This window comes from Musa acuminata, chromosome BXJ3-5 (assembly GCF_036884655.1).
Source record: "Musa acuminata AAA Group cultivar baxijiao chromosome BXJ3-5, Cavendish_Baxijiao_AAA, whole genome shotgun sequence".
Classification (NCBI taxonomy): Eukaryota; Viridiplantae; Streptophyta; class Magnoliopsida; order Zingiberales; family Musaceae; genus Musa; species Musa acuminata.
In genome coordinates, this window is record NC_088353.1 from 7,138,821 (window position 1) to 7,160,590 (window position 21,770).

A 21,770-nucleotide genomic window follows, 5' to 3' on the forward strand; every position below is an offset into this window, starting at 1 on the left:
AGTGTATGCCATGTTTAACCTAGCTTTTGTCTTGATGGCTTCTGTAATCTAGGAATCCCAACAAAATTTCTTTCATCACCAATTGTGTTAGACTAATCCCAGAACTGAGGTTTGTCATGGGTTTAATTTGAATATTAAACTTTTAAGTTGATTTTGGAAATTGGAACTGAACCTATGGATTTGGTTTGGTTTGGAATTAATTAACTAGATCGAATGTCTTTAATATGCCAAGAATAATATTTAATGGTTTTCTAGTGGACCTAGATTATATTGAAAGTGACAACCATGATATATTGTAACCCTATAAGCGACGGGTAAAATAAAAATCTTTTATATTTCATGGTGTATGAATTAGCTAGACGTTTGAAATCACTTTGGCCATTCAATTATTAGCACTAGCCAAAACCTTTTTAGATGTGTGGGTCGAGAACTTTCCTGGTCCACAAGACAACAAAAATTTCACTGATGTTTTTTGTTGTTCTAGCCTATGATTTTTGTATAATATATTTCAATCACTAGAACTAGGAAGCTTTTCCCATGGTGTTTCTCTAGACTTACCTGCATCATTCTTTGCATGAAACAACTTAACTTGGGATGCTCTAACGAAGCAAAAATGATTTAAAAGCCTCATTAAAACATGAGGTAGATAAAAATCTGTCTCATTTAGCTCTCTTAGTTCCATAATGCAGATGCTCCTGGATGCTGTAGAGTAGTAAGTGCAGGGAAATAGTTGGGAAATGTTTGTTACAACATTATTATAAAAGACCTATCTATTGTATGCAGAGAATAATGGAGTTGAAATAATGCTTCCTACTTTGTTCCATAATTTAGAAACACATGCCATTATGTGAGGCCATCAACTAGTAGAGGGCCAAATCTTGATAATGTGAATATTGTGGGAGGACAAGAGGTAGAAAATACATGTACTGTAGCTTTTTGTTCAAAGTTTCTTGATACCTCCGTTTGAAAACCTTGTCTTGTTCCTACCTCATCTTTATCCTAGGTTGATAATTGTAGCACATCTTTATCCTATGATAATGCAATGTAATGTCACTAATATATGCATTAATTATACACTTGAAAACACATTGCCAATGTAAAATTAGGTGATGATTTTTTTTTTTTTGGCAGGATGCAGTTGGCAAGGGTGGATCTCAAGGTGGAGATAAATAAAACTGCTCCTATTTTTATCCCATTCAATATAATTTACGGTTAAAGTTGATTAAGCTTGACTTAATTGATGCACCTCAGTCTAGTTTGATTCGTCCTTACCACGTATCTTATAAACAATTTACTATTTCCATTAAAATTGATCTAGTTGTGAAATTGTCATCCCTAATTGTACTGTTTTGGTCACATCTCACTATTATATGCATAGGATCCAACAGTCGTAAGCGCCCCCCCTCCGTTAACGGCACGCAGAAATTAGATAGTTTCAGACTCCCATCATCTTGGTTGCATCGTCATTCATTAATGCTTTTCCATGTCCGGTATATTTGTTCGCTTATGTGATATCCTACAATATTGAAGCTGTGACATTGACTTGTCGACAGCCAAATGTGTTACCTCTCCTCCATGCTTGATTCCCTGAGACCTGAGGATATTCTTTTTCTTTATAGATTGGATATACTGTATGATGCATAGATCTCATCAAATCCATATATATGGATTTGATGAGAAATGGTGGCTTCAAAACTTAAAAGTTAGCTTTTTGTTTGATCAGTCGGTTCAAGAGGAAATTTATTTAATTTTAAGACTTTCCTATTTTTATTATAATATTATTTTTTTTCGTGCTGAAATTTACAAATTTGGTGGAATTTTTTTGACTAATATCTGATTTCTAAGATTTAGGATGATGACACACCACAAGTTTGCAACGAGAGGTCTTGTCCAACCAAATAATGTATCATTCTTCACCTCGGCATCCTTATCTTCACAATACTTCTCGATGACGAAGGCTGATACTTCCAAAAGATTCTACTTTGCAGATTCCGACGTCAGCCGCCCCTCTGGAGCCAATGAAATGAGCCGGATCGAAGCCACCGTCCTGATCCCACAATATGTTCTCTAAGCACGCACAAGCTCCGAGGAAGGCGGCGGATCCGGATCCGGATCCTCTCCAAGTTTTTGCGGCTGAGACACGTTCAGAAGTTTTTTTTGTGACCTGGGAACTTCTACGTGGGCATCGATTTCGTGGATTTTTAATTTGTTGTTTGCAGTATGAGAGGTTGAGGATCCTGCAGAACCGGAGTCCCGACTCCTACGCCCACGCCGCTCGGGCACAACATTCGAGGACCGAGGAAGGATACGAATCCGGATCCTCTCCAAGTTTCGCTTCTGAGGCGGGCCCCCTGTTCAGGATCTATGATTGGGCCATCGCAGAAAAGGCTTTCGCAGGCGATTGATGCTGAGATTATAAGATTCTGTTTGCAATATAATCTGGAGAGGATCCTCACGGAGCCGGATGGAAAAGTGGGTGTTTCCTTTGACACCGTTGCGAAAGGAACAACGACTGCCGTTGCCGAGTGAGGCAAGAGGGAGCATGATGGCGTTCTTTCTTCCACGCCATTATAAGAGCCTCATTTGATCGCTTCCTCGATGCTCTCCACAAACGGAGGCGTTCGTTGCGGGATCTCAATCCCCGCGTTAACCTGTCCAGTCTGACCGCGGTACGGTCTTTTCATCTACTTCTTCTTGTTTTTGTTGGGAAAATATCGCTACTTTGCGTGTTTGCTCTGTTCTTGTTCTCTGTGGTTGCGTGCCTTGAGGGATTTCGTTAGGTTTTGGAACGGTTGGCATGTAAAGCTTCACGTCTGATGTTCTTGAGTGGAATTTCCGCGTGTCGTGGGAGATTGCTGCTGTTCGAAGCTATAAAAACTCGATCTTTGTGCGTAGAGATCGAGGAAGATTAGGAAATTGGGCGTGGGTACGGTTGCATAGGCTACGCTAGCACACGGCGGGTGCTCGTTGATGCATGAGAGAAATTACTGGTGTTCGAGGGCCAAAAAACTTCTGCTTCGTATGTCTGTAGTAGTTCCTTTTAGTTTTAACGGAAAAATCGATAAAATTAAGGAGATTGAACATAGGTTTTCCCTTTGGCTTGTACGTAAGGTAGTACCACGAATCATATTCTTATTGGGTTCGATTTGCTGCCCGCTGTGCAAAAACAATCGAAGATGCGTTTCTTCGGCTGTTGGTTGTAAACAATGAGGATTGAGGCCGTTTATCTCTTCTACATGCCTGAGAGATAAGAGGAGATGGCTAGGCGTGCCATTCAACTCTTTTACTGGTCTGCATTGATACCATTCTCTGACTAGGTGTTGTCAGATATTCCAAGGTCTTAGTAGTAGTTCCAGTATCAGTGATTCTGGAAACATTTCATTATGGGTTTACTTGATTCACGCCTTTTGAAAATTGGCCTTCGAGTCTTTGCAATACTTTAGGCTAGAGGAGGCTGCCTTGTCTTCTAGAGGGCTAGCTGAAATGTTAGAAATACTGTTTTCCTGTAAAACAATTTTGCTTAGTATATAACACAAATCCTTTTGGAGTCTTCTTGATATGGAATATTAGGGAAAATTATGCTAGTCAACATACAGATTTTGCGAGTTTTAAAGTATCAAATTTTAAGTCATGATGTCTTTTGCTACCTTGTTACGTGAATTTGATTTGTTCCAGAAATCTTTTTTTTTCATTATGAAATTGTTGATATTATTATAAAAGTGAATAGGTTGTTGAACTGGAAAGCATGGGAAGGTCCAACTTTTTATTTTTTACTTGGTCTTCAAGTTGTATGTTTTCAGCTTATTAATATAATAAATTCAAACCTTATTTTTCAAGTAGTTCACTAAATCTTTTTCCTCTCTGCAGATTTTTAAAAAATAGAGGCACTTGTGGAGAAAATTGTCTTTCGTTACTTCTACTATGGTTCATCATTCAGTCAGTGATGAGTCATCATCAGAAGCACAATATGCTGGGCCTTTAGGAAGATTAGCCACACTATCATATGGTGCTGGACACATGCTAAATGATATCACATCGGCATGTTGGTTCACTTATCTTTTGTTGTTCCTGACAGATATAGGACTAAGTCCAAGGTACTCATATCTTTCACGTATTGTTCCCTTTGTTTCTGAAGTTTTTCTGCAGCATTTCCCTTGGATATTTTTATTTGGTACTTGCAAATTGAGTGACTCAAAACCCTGTGGGAAGAATATACCTCCATCATAACGAAATTGAATATGTTGCAGGCTGTTGGCATGACATACTTGTATAGGCTCACCTGCTAAGCAAGAGCTAAGGGTACCAAGCTGATTGCCTTTTGCTTATGCATGGCTTTTTTAAGTAATGGTAACACTAACGGGAAAATAAGTGAGGTAATGGTAAATTATAACAAAAGAAATAAGACTGTCTCTAGAATTGCCATGTGTATAAATATAGTTGATCTTTAGGATGGTATTAAATAGTTGTGGAGAAGCAACTAGGCATTTTGTCTTCGATTGGATTAACCCATCTTCTAGGAGGCAGGACAAATTATCTTATGTTCTGTCTGAATACTGACAATATGTGATTTGCCTGCATATGCATTTTCTGACTTCCCCAGTGTTCATCTAAAGCAATAAACTGTCTTTCATATTATTCCAGAAATTAAGTCTTTTTAAATTGAAAATTTCTATATTCTGGGAGTTTTCAGGAACACTTATCGAGCATTTTTGTGCAAATTTATAAATAAGTATATTTAGATTTTATTTTCAATATTCACTTGATTAATTTGCAGGGATGCGGCGATTGTCATGCTCTCTGGCCAAGTTGCTGATGGCTTCACTACAATCTTTGTTGGGGAGCTGGTATAGATCTGTTCTTTTTTTTTTTTCAAGACATGCTGGGTGTGTCCCACAAATTGAGGCATTTCTCTTTCTATTAAACTTCAATGAGATTCCTTTAATAGCTTTTGGCCAACTTTCTGAATCCTTGTTTTGTTTCATGACATTATCTATGTAGTGTTGGACTTACGCATGGAATTGAATTTTAATGAGGGGGAAATTATCAATTTTGATTTTCTTTTTACTTGTTCATGGTGACGTTTATTGTGATCCCAAATCTGGAGCAAGTGTTCTTTAGCCAAGAGTGAATATTGTTTAAAACTTAGAAGATCAATTGTATAAGAGAATTCTATAAAAGTTGCTTCTTCTGACATACCAAAATATCTCAGTGTGCTAAATTTTAATGGATTATACATTGTGATGTTCTTTTCTGAGGAGTGAATTCTGTATTTCAGATAGATCGGTTTGGGCACTTCAAACTATGGCATGCTGGAGGGTCTTTTCTGGTTGCTGTCTCTTTTTCATCTGTTTTTGGTAGCTGCCTTCCTTGTAAAGTCATGGGCAGCAACTCGCTTACATTGCAAACTATTGGCTACAGCACATTTGCTGCAATTTTTAATGTGGGTTGGGCTGTTACCCAAGTTTCTCACATGTAATGCTCCACTTAGAAAAATTCCTTTGGTTTCCTGTGTAGCTAAATATCTGAGTCTTTATCTAAGGAAGATTTTCTCTTTTTTGTTTAAGGTCAATGGTGAATTGCATCACTCTTAATCCAACAAGCAGAGTCGCACTTGCAAGTTGTCGTAATGCCTTCACAATGGTCATATCCTTTCTCTAATACGTGTTTTGTCGAACCTCCATGCCTAATAATATGATTCCAGATATCAATGAATTACTAATTTTTAGTCATTGTTAATCTTTTTGTAATTGAAGGTAGCCAATCTTAGTCTCTATGCAGTTGCTTTATGTGTGTTCAGTCTTTATAGTTCCAAGGACACTGTGGATATCAAGATTCAGGTAGTTTACAATACATGGTCCAAAAGAACATTCTTGTTTCTCTGTTTTATCTTATTTCTTCTCTTGATTGATCAGTACCGCTGGATTGCTTACCTGTCCATTTTCATGGGGTGCTGCTTTGTGGTCCTGTTCCTTGTTGGTACCAAAGAACCGCAGTAAGCTGATTGTTTAGTGCATTTTACTCTGTGTTTCTTTTGTAAATCAATCTACTAGACAATTTGCTGTTTTTCCATCTTAAAACATGTGCTTGTTTTTATCATGTAGGTTGAAGCTGCAAATTCAGTGTAAAAACGTTTCCAGTATCTCATGGACCCACTGGTTCAAAAAAATACTCTACTATCAAGTTGCTCTTGTTTATACACTTACCCGGCTGGTGACAAATGTTTCACAGGTCAACATATTTCATTTTATAATGTTGACTGCTTAAAAGTGAATGTGAACTATTATGTACTTGATTCTGACTAACTGTGAAATTTACTAGAAAGCGGCTGAAAAAAGTTTAGAAAAGAGCTGCATTTGATGCACGGATTACATATGGCCCCTTTATGTAAAAAAATTTGATATCCTATAATTTGTTCTAATTTATGATTGTTGTAGATTATATCAAATTGTTTTTGGCTTGATTTATAAATTTTAATGAAACCTTATATATATATGAGAATAATATATTGCTAAGCCACTATGTGCCTGTCATTGGTCTGATTGTTCCATAAATGAATTACAGTTTTTGTTAAGATCTTTTTTACTTCTTTGTTTTATATCCATCAGTTTTTTATTGTACATAGCAGATAATGATTATAACTTCAAGTGTCGTGAATGCATGTGAAATTAAATAAAGTGGGTACCTCTATGTTTGAAGTTGGTGGAAAAGAGTTTAGCTATGGCCTTTTTTCTTTTAACAATGTTGCTTGTTTTTGCCAGGCACTGCTTGCTTTTTTTGTCACTAATGAATTGGGCATGGGCCAATCATCAAAGGCTTTGGTAAGAATTACAAAATTTATTGACAATTACTTAAATCAACTGTGTACAGCACATGTGCATCAGTATTTTTATATAATTATGAATGTCTCATAGCTAGCGAACTAGTAAAATTAGTGATATCCAGAAACAACCTCTACTACTAAGTTAATTATTCAGCAAATATATCGAGTACCATGTTGTTGGTTATTCAGTTTCCTAAGAATTAATAGTTAAGGTTCGAGGTTTTGATCTCCACTTTAGTCATTTCAAAATGCACAGGAGACAACTTATATTGTTGGATTTACTGTTGCGAAGCATTCCCCACAAGAATTAAGCTTGTTTGAGTCTTTGAGAGTATGTTGATAATACTCCAAAGTGGTGCAGTGACTAATGCCCTTCATGCATTTCTAACAAAAGAAGTTTCCATTTTAAGAGTGTTTGGTGGATTGGTTGAGTTTAACTGCTCATTTTTCTTTCCATTTCAGGTGCCTGCCATTATATATATTTGCAGCTTCCTGGTGTCTGTTATTCTGCAGGTCTCACTTGGCCATTTTATGGTTGAAATACTTTGCCTGTAACAACATTTCTTGATTCCAAACTTCTAACTAATGCAGGAGATTAGATGGTCTGGGTGGCGCCTTAAGGCCTTCTTTAATGCTGGAGCCATTCTTTGGATGTTTTCTGGTGCAGGAGTATCTGTTCTTCCAGACAGCATGCACAATCTTATGTACATTCTCTCAATAGCAATTGGTGCTGCTAATGCTTTGATGACGGTATGTTAATTGTCTCACATAACATAGGAACTTCAAAATTGCCTGCCATGAACTTATGAAGTTTGAGGCACATTGGACTTTTGAGTCAAAATAAACTTGAGCAGTTTATGTAGCCAATCTTTCTTAATTATCCTATAGCCCTATTTTGTCGTGTGATCTGTTAGAACATTTTGTGACACTTTGTTGCTTATATTTATTAATTCATTGGTAGGACATGGTCTTAGAGTTTGTTTTTGTAATGTATCGTGGCAGCTGATAGATCGTGTTCCTGACTGTCCGTCAGTGACAGAAGTGACTAATCAATTGATGTTGAAGTTAAAATGTGATTGCGGATTTAGCTTGGTCATTTCACTCAACATAAAGCACCTGCATGTTACAGTGACTCGTGAGATCCATGAAACTTGCAAAATGAGTCGTTCTTATTCATTGACATATACACAGAACAAACTCTTTTAATTTACTTCAGAAATTATAACAAATTTAAGAAAACATTTTGTACTCAGACTAATTTACATATACACAGAACAAACTCTTTTAATTTACTTCAGAAATTATAACAAAATTAAGAAAACATTTTGTACTCAGACTAATTTGCACTCTGCCTGACACCTTATATAATTTGAGTAACAGGAGTTACATCCACTGTATAGATCCATGAATGCCCTTTTTGATGGTAGCATTGATAGAGCAAATCTAAAATGTGATTCTTCTAGGAGTCGGATATATCCTCGAGGTGGTTCTGTTTGGTCTCTCATTTTCTCTTTTTTCCGATGCAGGTGACTGGAATTAGCATGGAAAGCATGCTGGTTGGAGAAAACCTAAACGGATGTGCTTTCGTGTATGGTTCACTAAGTTTTGTTGATAAATTATCATGCGGCCTCGCTTTGTATGTTCTCGAGTCATATCAAGGTAAAACAGTAACTTGGTTACAGATGCCATGTTTCTAAACTAATTTATGCTTATATTATCATTATCCGTCATTTGTCATATTGGACCTGAATAGAGATACAAGTTGATAGAAGTTAGAAATGTTTGTTTGATGCAAGGAATCAGCCAGAAATAGCTTCTTTTGATTTTCTTTGCTGTTACATTAACTTGTTTAAGACTACTGCTTCTCCCTTGAACCTTGAATTATGTTCTGAATGGTGTTATTTCAAGTTTTTTCTCAAGGTATCCCACCCCTCCCCCACCTTCATCTCCTCTTCCCTTTCGCAAGTCTTTACTACCTGTCCTCTTGAGTGCTTCATTCTTTTATTTTGGAGATAAAATGCATATCAATGTATTTAATCATTTACCTCAACTCATGCTAATTCAAGATTTCATCCTTTATGCTAATTTATAAGCTTGGATATTCGTGCTCTATCATGTACTTATATGATTTTTTTAATAAAATGTTTCCGTACATATATCTTTTGCATCTTCCTTTTTTTAGATTAGCAAATTATTAGGTTAAAAGCATGGACTCAAAGCTAATGAAAGACACTTGCATAACCGTAGGGTTTCATGCTCTTCGATGAACTATATCCTTAATTTATAAGCTTGGATATTCGTGCTCTGTCATGTACTTATATGATTTTTTTAATAAAATGTTTCCATACATATATCTTTTGCATCTTCCTTTTTTTAGATTAGCAAATTATTAGGTTAAAAGCATGGACTCAAAACTAATGAAAGACACTTGCATAACCGTAGGGTTTCATGCTCTTCGATGAACTATATCCTTAATTTTCTCTCCTCTCTCTCTCTCTCTCTCTCTCTCTCTCTCTCACAGCTGTTCCTTTCAAATGATTTATCAAGATTGTCCATGCTTTAGTACATCTCAACCTTCATTTTGCTTTTCTGATGCATTATTTTAGCTTTTCAAAACTGTGAGCTAACCAATTTCAGATTCATGGGGTTGTGCCTAATATATCATAAACTTTTACAAAAAGGGCCGAAAAATATCTTTTTTGGTTTGTCAATAAGATCTCCACCTGACAATAACATCTTCTCTTCAGGTTCACCTGATGTCATGGGGAACCTTGGCAGTAATGTCAGTCATTCAGTAAACAGATATGGTCTGGGAGTGATTCCTGCAACCTGTGCATTTCTTTCTGCTGTCATCACATACACCATGAAACTTCCAGATACCACCAGTTCAAGCAATCTGGTAGAACCCCTTCTTGCATGATTTTGGAGGTGGAGTGTGGATGATTTCTACATGCTTTCATGTATGTTCTACATCACCTGGAATCTCTCTTCCAAGTTGACATGAAATGTGCATGGAGAGCAAGCGGTTGACTTCCATCTTCAAGTATTGACTGCATCATTTCTTGGCACAACTAATATGTACATATGATTATTTTCTAGGATGGAGTTTGGTATTTGCTGAAGTCAGGTAATTTCACTGTATCAGGAAAAAAACATATTTCATTTGTTCTTAAGCATCTTTTGCATTGCAATATAGTTTCTAATTCCAAAAAGCATCAAATTCCTGCGCATGATTGGAAGCTGTTGCTCTTCTTTTGATTCCATGAAACAATCCAAATGCAGCTGGAGCCTTGCGTTCTACCTTGCAAAATTATGATGACTAGAAATTAAATATCAGGTTACTCGGTCTGTACCGATTGGTATTTACTGGTGAAGGTCGTTGATGCTAGTCGATATTTATTTTCTTTTTTTTCTCTCTCGATAATACCAGAACAGTATGAGCCGAAGTACCGACCTTTTATTAAAACTGATCTGATCGAAATTTAAATTCTTGATATTAGCTAGTAATTTGATTGTTTCTAAATCAACCTTATTGAGTAGGATGATATTATTATAAGTACATAATAAAAGAAGAATTGGTCTTATATTAAATACTAATGCAAAACATTTTAATCCTAAACCTACATACGACGATTGTGAGGATAGACTTTACGTGCAATAGTAATTGTTAAGAACAGATATCAAATATTAATATTAGCAGTTATTTCTGAAATTACAATTGACTATTTGAGGCTAATTATATATTATCCTACCGCATGTAGTTAGTTATCTTTAGAATTTTAGTCTATATATTTTAAAAGTTATATTGACATTTCTATAGTTACGAAAATAAAACATCAAGGTCAATTTACCTTAGTTTCAATTGATGATAATGGATGACATCGATGGTGGCGAACGATGGTGCCACTAGGGGTTGGAGCTCCTATTGCTCCACTTATTGCCGATGTAGATGTCGAGCGACGCCACTCGACATCTGTATTAGCGTCGTTCAGCTAAGGTAGCGGTAAAAGCTTTGGCCCCCAACGATACCGATGCAGATATCGAGTGGTGTTGACATAGATATCGAGCGACGTCATTCAATAACTGCATGATGTCGACGTAGTTGTTGAGCAACATCGCTTGGCATTTGCATTGGCACTGACGTAGTTGCCAAGCGGTGGTGCTCGATATCTGCATTGGTGCTACTAGGGGTTGGAGCTCTTATCGCTCCCCCCGCTACCAACGTAGTTGCGGAGTGGCATTGCTCGATATCTACATCGGTACCACTAGGGGTCGAAGCTCCTACTGCTCCCCTTACTAAGCGACGCTGCTCAGAATCTATGTTGGTGCCACTGGGGTCCGGAGCTTCTATCACTCCTCATGCTGCCGATGTAGTTGCCGAGCAATGTTGCTAGGTATTTGGCTCGACAATGAGCAGAGCGGTAAGAGCTCTGGCCCCTAGCGACGCCATCTTCCGCCACCATTGACGTCATTCATCACCACCAACTGAAACTTAAAATTATTTTTCTGTCATTTGTTTTTAACGATGTAAAGGTAAATGAACCTAGATGTTTTACTTTCGTAACTATATGGATATCGACGTAACTTTTTAAAATATAGGGGGTCGAAATGCTAAGGACAACTAACTACAAGAGGTAATATGTAATTAGCCAGACTATTTGATGATGAAATTTGGTATGCAATGCTGCTTTAGATCATGAAACATTATCTAAGTCACCGTTGTTTTATATTTTAATTTCATGATATGTATTGTATCTTGTTTTAATTATGTGGATTATGTTGGATTCGTGACAGTCAACACTGTTCATATTATATACCAAATAATTTATTTCTAGGGATACTTAGGGTCTCTTCTTTAAAGTATGCATTCATATAATGGTTAAATAGTCAAATAAAATAGTAATATTTGCCACATGGACATCAGCTTGTCAAAAATAAATAAATAAATAATGAAAGATATTTTGTTCATCGCAAGTGGTTGAAAATTATAAGATTCACGATTGAGAACTTGGGTGATGATGCAAGTTGTTCTCTTCTCTTCTCTTCTCTTCTCTTCTCTTGCTTCATACATTTTCATTTTACATTTAATTTGAGCATCCAATGGACCCTCGACAATAGTTTCTCTCTCTCGAGACGAATCATTTATGTCATGGAAGATTCTCAAAGTGCGTTAAGAGAGCTAAGTCAAAACGTTGAGCATCGTAAAGATCTTAACAGTAGGTTCAATGTCATGGAAGATTCTCAAAAGCAGAGCACTAAGTCAACGGGTTGAGCATCGTAAGGACCATAATAATAGTCTGTTTGACTTTGGACTTTTTGCCGCTTGTCAGCCTTCCTCGTAGTTCATGTCGTTGGAAGATTCTCAAAGTGCGGCTCGCTCTCTCTCTCTCTCTCCTCTCGATAAAACAATGCCAAAGCTGCAGCAATGTCGATCCGGAGGCAGGGGTCGCCGGGCCGCATATGGAATGACACAGTACATGGAATTGAGTTCGACGGAGCGAATTCTCATCCCAGGATAGTTTGTTGTTTATCCACTTTCGAGTTCTTCCTTCTTTAATTCCTCCCGTTATTTTCATTTCAATCGTTGTTGTCGCCCGTAAACGTTGACACAATCTCGTTGATTTGTGTTCATGTTCTAACAACATCGGTATAGCTTGTCGGATTCTTCTGATGGTGGTCACCTGCATTGGGTAATGAATGCTAAACCTGTTGTGCACACAAGATTGCATGGTTGAAACTTGGCTTCATCATCGATCTCGTTGCTTTTGTTTTCTATTTTGTTGGACTGCTGCGATACATCACATCGGCCAACAGGCTGAAGTAATACAAATTATCACTGCAAACTCTGTCCGTAAACGAACATGAAAAGGCCAAACCACACAACTCTTCTTCTTGCTTCTGTTTCTTATCATTATTTTTGCAGCTCTCAGCTCATCTCATTTCAACACTCGAACATACAACCAAACTACAATTTCTGCTTTTGTCAATGTGCACATGCCGGAGATAAGAAAATGAGAGACATCCAGATGCTTGAAAGCTGGAGCACCCAAGAATATTTTTTTTTTCTTTTATTCAGCATGCACTTCTGCAGTCGCGGGAGATACAAATGCGACATCAATGTCGAACTTTTGTGTTTCCACCTTTCGCGCTTCAACTTGTAAATGTGTAAATGTCAGAGAGTATCTGCCCTGACCACATTCGAAGAATCGAACTTTATTTTTTCCACAAGACGAAGCCCTGCTTGCATCCGTCCATTGTCAAAGAGGGCTTCTTCACAGTTTGTAGAAATCTTCTTCATGCCTCTCTGTAACTACTTCAGCAAGTTTTTTTTTTTGTGTCTGTCAGTGGTTGTTTTAGTTGCAATGGGGTATGAAGATTTGGGAATTGTCGATATCTAAACAATCAAACACTTGTGTTGGTTAGCAGTTCATTGTGCCAGATGCGAGTTAACTGCAAGTTGAAGGTAACTGGTGTAGTCGATATTATTCAGCCGCACACAGCACAAGATATGCTCTGGCAAGTCTTCAGGCTTGTTCCCCTGCATACGAAAGAAATTAGTTCGTTCGATGCTTCTGTTAAACTTAACATGCAGAGGCCTCTACAACTTCTAAAGAAATTATTTGACTTTATGATTCATATTAATGAAAATATGCAAGTGCATCTCGGTTTTGTGCTGAACATAAAGGAGTTACCTGTATTGTTAGGCCAAAGTCCAATACACAAAACTTCAGCCTGTCAAGAAATGCTTCAAATCCTTTCCTCGCGATGTAACTAAATCGATGTATATCCAAATCAATCTCAAAGTAGTTATTGCCCTGCAAATTGTAAATTACAGCAGCAACATAAGGGTCATGAGATGAAATATTTGTGCTAGAATGATGTCTCACTGCAGCATGCAGTTCATGTCAAAGTTCACGTAGAAAATATATCAATCACAGAACCTAAATTCCAAATTTCTTCTATATAATTTCCTTTGGATAGACACAAAAATAAAGCAACCCAATGAATGAAACTCCATCCGCGTCTGGTATAGGGTTATATGTCTGTGCCTTCTGCACCACACAGGAATATACTGTTCCCAAAACTCAAACCTATTAGGCCAAAGTGGCACAATGATGTGGATCTTACAGTGATGCAAACTTTTTTTATCACCAAAGAGGGATAAACTTACCGAATAGAAATCATGTTGTGGACGAGAAAGAACAGGCCTCTCATTGTACGTATTTATAAGCTTCCTCTCAGCAGTGCTTAAATGAAGATCCTCCAAATTTGCTGCATGGACAAGGATTTTTAGCCTTTCTCTGAAGGGAACAAATGTGTCCATAGGAAAACTTTTGACCCTTTCTTCCTCATCATCAATTATCCTCTGTCAAGAAAGACGTGCAAGAATCAAAATATAGTATAGAAATCTAAACAATCATTTGAATGATATGACGAAAGCATACACACTCTTCCAAAAGATACCAACAAAAAGTAAGCGCCCAGTAAAGTGAGATACAGTCACAGACATCTATGCATAAGAACCATATGCATAGATGCAACCAGGGCTTCAAAACCTGTCCAGACTGGTATTAATCAGACCGGTATTTGCTGTTACAATACACACTCTTATTATACTTAAAACCTAGTGGATTACTCAGTATGGGCCTTTTTCACAATGTTACAACAGGCACTCTGAGATAACAATGGATATAGTCCAAACTACAACTGACCACTCATAACATGCCATGCACCACAAACCATAAATCATGCTCTTAAAACACCTCAATCTCCCAAGTGTATATTTGGAGTATGAAGTTTACTGGATGAACAAAAAAAAAAAAGATGCTGATCAGAAATCAGAATTAATCTTACCCTAATATTCTCCAAGAAATGAGATGGAAGTTCCTTTGAGTAATCTTCAGAAAGCCTAAAATATAAAACAAAGCTCATTCCTTCACCATCAGTTTCACTCTGGAAAATAGTAGCAGGATACAGTGGAACCTGCGAGACACAACAAATCTTGCAGATAAGTTTGACTGCATGATACTCAAAAGGTTGTAGATACAGTAAGCAAAAAAAGGACATTGCAGGTTTCTTTCAGATATCAACTTGGACCGATATGTAAGTGAATACAAGTTGAATCCTTGATCCAAGTTATTTTACCTATATATCACTTTTCTGATCCAATTTTTTATGTATAACTCTCTTTCGTTTCACACAATACATATTAGTTAGGGAATCCGAACAGCAAATATGCCCAGGCTGATCTAAGAGAGAATTGTTGACTGTTTGTCCCAGTATCTAAGCCTGACCTAGTAAATTGGAAAAATGATTTGGTACATGCAAGTCAATCATTGGCCAGCCAACCAGCTGATACTGTGAATGGTTACTGTTGCATTACGATGTCATTATATCCTCCTTCCTTTTTCCTTATTTTTCAATATGTACAGTATATCTGGTCCCATGAGAACCTAAGCAGTTGGTGGACAAACCACCAGGAACTGGCTGCCATCTACATCTAACCTTCTTAACATGAGAAAGCACGACTCCTTTACACAATACAGCTAAAAAGTCAACAATCATGATGACAGTCTATAAGGAGTCAATAAAGTAAAAAAGATAAGGTAGCACCATAGCAGGATAGGTATAGATGTATAGTTGCAGTTAGAATTATTAAAGTAAGAGAAATGCTTCAACTGAATTCTTTTATTCATCAACATTACTCAGTTTTTACATTATGGTCAGAAAATTCCATTGTTCTCTCGCATGAATCTCTAGATCTTGGAAACATTTGATGCATACACATGATATGACTGCTTTTTCTTGGAGATTTGGATAAAAGTGTAATCAAGTACCGACTAGATATAGGAAGAGGATTTAAAGAGAACAAGGACCAGAAAAGTATGCCAGAGTTAGTAGTATAAAGCTTTAGCCCTTTCAATAACAAGCATGTTGTCACCCCTAACAAACTCAGTCAAGATATTTAGTCTTCCATTATGTTACTTTTGTTATGCTTTAAGATTGACTTTGAAAATGCAGGTTCCTGTATCAAGAAGAAAGTCGGCTGTTATAGCAAACCAAATGATTCGGTCCTTTCAGTTCTTTGTTGAGCTAATTAAAGAACAAAAATACAATGATGCCTTGAACAAGCAAACAAGAAAATTTGTTCATACCAAATAACAAAATTGTGTTTTAGTTTGGCTCCTTGATGTACCAGTTGGGATAAGTTATACATGAATGGAGAAGTTTAAAAACAATACCTATGCTCACATCAAATGATAAACTAAACCGCTCTTGGTAAGCAGATAAAATATGCTCTGATATCTTTGTTACACTAGATTACTTTGCCCTTTGTTGGTGGATATGGAAAACTATATTTCTGGACAGTGTTTCAAGCCACAAACTAGTATCATAATGTCGATTATAATGTGCTTTATCATAGAGCATGACATACATCTTGAAACAGCAAGTAAAAGTCATAAGGTAAACATACTTTCAGTAAGGCTGGTTTGGCTACGTACCTGAATATTAACTACAAGAATAGGTGGGAGCCTGCCAGATGAACTCAAATTGGGGAGTTCCACAAATCGAGCAATGTGATTAATTTTTTGCTGGCACAGGTAGACATCGACACCAAATGGACAGTATGCTGCATTATTTGGAGCAAAATCTTTCTTCTTGTCCCTGGCAACAGTTGAAAGCTAACATCAGAAATTCAGTCACAATTACATCATCCAGATTTCACATATGTATAAAATGAGGCATTTCCACACTATAATTGAGAAAAAAGTAAATCTTTGGATAATTGAACTACAACTACCTAAAGTAATGTGGCCCCCGTACTTTGAATGTGCTGGGCTCTATATGTGACCAGCTATCAAGAATTTTCTTCTCTAGCAGGCAGAAAGGAACTTGAGAACCTGCTAGTGGCTTTTCAAGAAAGGGCCTTGTAGAAACTTGCACACAAATAAAAGACAAAAGTCAGTATTACATTTCATGATCAAAGAGAAAGCCTCAAAAGATTTCTTTATGAACTCATAAATAAAGCTATTTAAGCAAATGGAAATGATACATGAAATTAATGAGAAATACTCAAACACAGTTAGTTCAACTAAAATGTATGAGATTCAGTGGTTGCTACAAATCAGAAAAGATCAGGACACAAAAGAAACGAACAAATTATTGCTGGTGAAGATTAAGATATTCAAGAGACAAGAGTGGGGTATAACAATTAGTTTGATGATATTTTTTCTATTTATTTCAGAGAATAAACAACTCTCAGATGAAGTCCAAAGTCCAAGAATTATTTTACTGAAAAAACCAGCATCCAGATGAATGAAGAGAGGGTAGTAATACTAACATAATGTAGATGTGGAATGTGCTTCCCCTGACTTCCACTTGAAGGAAAGCTTCAAGGATGTCTTTTTGGCTGAGTTTGGTGGACTTGAGCATAAAGCTTTTCTCTTTTCAGCGGTCGATACAGGGGCAACGAGGCATGGTAAGCAGTTGTTTGGCAGGATCCCGCAATTGTTCAATATACCCCCATCATGCCCTCCAGCATTCGCATCCGCAGGCATGATTGACAAATCCTCAAGACTCACAAAGGCTTTCGCAGTATTCTCCGAGTTCTTTGGAGACTGCTCCCCTAATTTTCGTCCCTTCTGCTGTCGATCAATAGAAGAAATGGAGGAAGCATTCGGGTGGCTTGCTCCTATGCTGCCATCCCTGAAAGATGAAGGGCTCAATATGTCTTCGCCTTCAAAACTGTTTATGGAGAAAGCATCTGCAGAAATTTACGACGCATATCACAACTCAAGGACAAGGGAGATCAAATAATCTAAAATGATATGTGCAACGTAGTACCATCCTGAACGCTCCTAAAATCCTCCTCATCTGATGCAACCGCAGAGAATGTGTCGAACCATGCTTCCTCGGTACTCCCTGTCGATATCATAGCTTCAATTTTAAGCAATGTCATATAGTTAGAGAAACCAAAAAGATTGCTCAACTGATTAGTGCCAAACAGTAGTAAACAACATGGTAAAAAAGATGAAATCAGTATCAACATCTCATGTCTTAAGAACTTATCAAAAGTCTGCTACAGAGCATGTGTTGCACTGATTATTCTGTCAAGCCGCGTTCAATTGCAGCATAGACGACTATGATCATCCGGTTGACTTTTCAATCTAAAGCATAAAGCTTTGATCTCTTTCAACGTCCCAACTTGGATCAAAAATCTACTGCCATTAAGAATCGAAGTCGAAGGCACTCCTTCCCCTATCTATCTGTATCATTCGAATCCAAAAACCAGGTGGCTAAGATGCCAATTTTGGGAACAAAACCAGCTCGATGCACATCAGGACTCACCCCCCAGCCATAAAAACCTCACCTTTTTTGGCCCCCTTCGAAAACCCCAAACCAAATCGAACACCAAAAACAAGCGAAGACGAAGTCAAGCCACAACCTCGGAACGCGGGGTTGCTGTAGGGCGCCTGATCGGCCTGGGCCTCGTCGATCGTCTCCATCACCTTCCGTGCCGCCGCACGCCGCCTGATCGTCCTCCTCCTCCTCCTTCGCCGCGTCCCTTCCGCCGAGCTCCGCTGCCCTCCGACGCACCCATCCGGTCTCGAGAGGCACGGCCCCATATCCCTCTCTCCGTTCTCCTCCTCTGCCCCTGCCTCTGCGTGTGTCCCAATGCTGGGTCTGCGGTCGTGACTCCGAGATCGCGGAAGACGAAGAAGAAACAGAGCGGGCCGACCAAGGACGAGTTGTTGCAACTCTCACATCTATCATAACATCACGACAGAGATATATACCTCATTAATAATGACAAAAGCGGGATCGACTGAACAGCCGCAGGAGAGCGCGAGAGGGTGTCGGAGGCGTACGTAGACGGATTCTTCATGTTCGGATACAATCTACGCGTGTCACCCTCTACCTGGCCGAATCCCGGCGCAGCGCGTGACGACTACTTTTTCCCGCTGTGGACCCGATCCTTTCATCCAATTACAAGTCAACAACGCGAAGGGTATCCCAACGCGGAGTGGTCGAAAGCATTCGCGTAATCCAGGAGGCCCTCCTCGGTCGCCGCGTGTGCGCCGCCGTGATCCACACGGTCTCGCTCGGATTCTGTGGTAGATTGCGGTCCCCACCAATACTAATATGAACAGAAAAGGATTGTGTTTGCCTTTGTTCGAGTGGGAATCCAATTCTTACAGCACTATGGATACTCTTTTTTGAAGAAGAGAGTTGTTTTTTGGCTTCTAACACATGATTCGATTTGATGTTCGGAAAATAATAGGACACGACCAAAGAGAGACCAATGAAATGGACGATTCAAATTACTTCTTGTTTTGGTGGGCAGAATCTTTATCAACCTCAACGTGGTTTAGAATCCACGACACCATTTTTCTAAAGGATCTAAATGACTTTGGTCGTGCTTTTTGAAGGCCACGGAGAAGGTGGCACTAAAGAACACACATGAACATGTGGCTCACAAGTGAGAAGAATTATTTTTTGTTGTCGTCAAACAACTGCGGAGAATACCGACAGCCAAAAGAAGCATGTTGTGCGGTATCCATCGGTCAAGTTAGGTGAGATTATATTCCAAATGTTTCCAAAGTTCATAGCCTCCTACGATGAATAATGTGTGATATGGCATTGGTTTTGAACGCCCATTATTCCGATTCCAGTGGGGGAAGTGTGTCCAACTTAATGAGATAGATTGTGAATGAGATTGACTAAGCATAATTTAGCCCAATATGGTGGTACGGTTTAGTTTGATTCGATTTGTTTGTCTAATTAGAATAATAGTTTAAAACCTTTGGCTCGATTTACAACTCCCAGTTTATATGCAAAGTTTTATCATGTTCAAGTTTTATTTTTTGGAAGAAAAAAAAATCAATCAATAGTTTAGAATTACGATTAATGTTGATGAATTGACTTGCATCGAGTTTGGACGTCTCTTCGATAGAATAATTATTTTTTAACTCATTCGATGCACCTTAACGAAGAATAATTATTTAGAGCACTTGATATATTATAATCGAGGAAAATATCTTCTTGTACTTGATACGTTCATCAAAGATAAAAACATCTAAGGCATCTAATTCTATGTATAATATCTATTTCCAATATATAAGTATTCAAAGTATTTTGATGTACCATAATTGAGTAAAGAATCTCTCATATATAATTTGTCATAATCGGAGAAGGCATCTCCTTGCACCTTATGCATTCATCCCGAACATAAGCATTTGAAATCCCGATATGTCATTTTCAAATAAAGTATCTTTTTGTGTTTGACGTATTGGCATATGAAGTATTGGTGGAGTATCTATTTATCTTAATCAAGCAAAAAATCTTCTTGTATTTAATATATTTACTCATGATATACACATAAGAAGTGCTGCTTGCATTCTAACGAAGTAAAACATCTCTATGCTTCATGTATCTGCCCATGATAAAAGCAGATATAAGCATTGAAAGTACACCTTATATCCTTATTAGATAAAACATCTTCATGATGCTTTATGTGACTACCCATGATAAAAGCATCCGGAGCACTTGATATGTTCTAATCGATGAAAATATTTTCTTATGTATGATATGTCCATCAATGATAAAAACATCCAAGGCACTCGATGCACCCTATGTCTAACATTTCATTCTAGGATAAAAGTATTTGAAGTATTTGATATATCATAATTGGATAAAGAATCTCTCACATCTAATTCGCCATATTTAGATAAGTTATCTCTTGTATTTGGTGCATTCATTTAGGACATAAGCATTTAAAAGTGTTGATGCATCATATTTGAGTAAAGCATCTCTTTGTATCTGGTGTAACTATTGAACACAAGTATATGAAGCATTGCTAGAGTATCTAATGTATTTTGATTAAGCAAAAAATCTTCTTATGTTTGATATATTTGCTCATGATAAATGAGTATCGAAAGTATTATTTGCATTCTGACTAAGTAAAATATCTCAATGCTTAATGTGTCTACCCATGATAAAAGTATCTAAAGCACCAAATGTATCGTATCTAAAGCACCAAATGTATCTTAACTACGAAAAAAAAATTCTTTCATCCGATGCATACACTTCAAATATAAGCATTCAAAGTGCTCTTTGTATCCTAATTAAATAAAATATCTTCATGATGTTTTATGTGTCTATCGATAATAGAAATATCTAAAGTACTCGAGATAAAAAAATATCCTTATGCATGATACGTCCATCAAATATAAAAACATCCAAAGCACCTTATACACCCTATGTCTAATGTCTCATTTTAAGACAAAAATATTCAAAGCACCGAATACACCCTATACCTAATGTCTTCTTCCAAGATAAAAGTATTCAAAGTATTTGATGTATCATAATCGGATAAAGAATTTATCACATCTAATCCATCACAAATAGACAAAGTATCTCCTTGCACCTGGTATAGTTATCCAAGACATAAGCATTTGAAAGTTCCGATACATCATCTAAGCAAAGTATCTCTTTGTATCTGATATATCAACCCAGGACACAAGAATATGAAGTATTGATAGAGCATCTAATGTATCTTAATCAAATAAAAATCTTCTTGCGATATATTTGCTCATGATAAATGAGCATTGGAAGTGCTCTTTACATTCTAACTAAGCAAAATATCTCTATGCGTGACGTGTCTGCCCATGATAAAAGCATTCAAAGTACCTAATGTATCCTACTCAAAAAAGAATTTTCTCTCATCCAATGCATATACTTATATACTTAAGTTATAAGCATTGAAAGTGAGGTAAAACATCTTCATGATGTTTTATGTGTCTACTAATGATAAAAGTATCTAGAGTACTTGATATGTTCTAATCGAGAAAAGCATCTCTTTGTACTTGATATATCCATCAAAGATAAAAACATCCAAAACACCGGATGCACCTTATGTCTAATATCTCCTTTCGAAACAAAAATATTT

General features: G+C 37.4%; 2 protein-coding genes across 5 annotated transcripts; one reads left to right on the top strand and one right to left on the bottom strand.

The window, feature by feature from the left end:
* Positions 1-2,501: 2,501 nt before the first annotated feature.
* On the top strand, positions 2,502-10,050 carry LOC103984977 (uncharacterized). 3 transcript variants are annotated; one of them, XM_065150480.1, is made up of 13 exons: positions 2,502-2,669; positions 3,868-4,094; positions 4,775-4,844; positions 5,276-5,472; positions 5,565-5,640; positions 5,754-5,837; positions 5,913-5,992; positions 6,102-6,228; positions 6,759-6,818; positions 7,283-7,333; positions 7,412-7,570; positions 8,347-8,479; positions 9,568-10,050. In XM_065150480.1, exons 2-13 carry the CDS (start codon positions 3,922-3,924, stop codon positions 9,738-9,740), a joined length of 1,383 nt encoding a protein of 460 aa, XP_065006552.1. In that variant the 5' UTR covers positions 2,502-2,669; positions 3,868-3,921; the 3' UTR covers positions 9,741-10,050. The 3 variants fall into 3 exon arrangements, with proteins under 3 accessions (XP_065006552.1, XP_065006554.1, XP_065006553.1); XM_065150482.1 differs by lacking the exon at positions 2,502-2,669 and adding an exon at positions 2,797-3,023; XM_065150481.1 differs by lacking the exon at positions 2,502-2,669 and adding an exon at positions 2,798-3,019.
* Positions 10,051-12,636: 2,586 nt separating this feature from the next.
* On the bottom strand, positions 12,637-18,654 carry LOC103984978 (uncharacterized). Of its 2 annotated transcripts, none has more exons than XM_009402575.3 (9): positions 18,267-18,654; positions 17,666-17,758; positions 17,163-17,585; positions 16,623-16,758; positions 16,324-16,486; positions 14,675-14,803; positions 13,992-14,186; positions 13,513-13,635; positions 12,637-13,358 (listed from the first exon to the last, which is right to left on the bottom strand). In XM_009402575.3, the coding sequence occupies exons 1-9, from the start codon at positions 18,445-18,447 to the stop codon at positions 13,248-13,250; spliced, it is 1,554 nt and encodes a 517-aa protein (XP_009400850.1). In that variant the 5' UTR covers positions 18,448-18,654; the 3' UTR covers positions 12,637-13,247. The 2 variants fall into 2 exon arrangements, with proteins under 2 accessions (XP_009400850.1, XP_009400851.1); XM_009402576.3 differs by having other exon boundaries at positions 17,666-17,743; positions 18,267-18,646.
* Between the last annotated feature and the right edge of the window lie 3,116 nt (positions 18,655-21,770).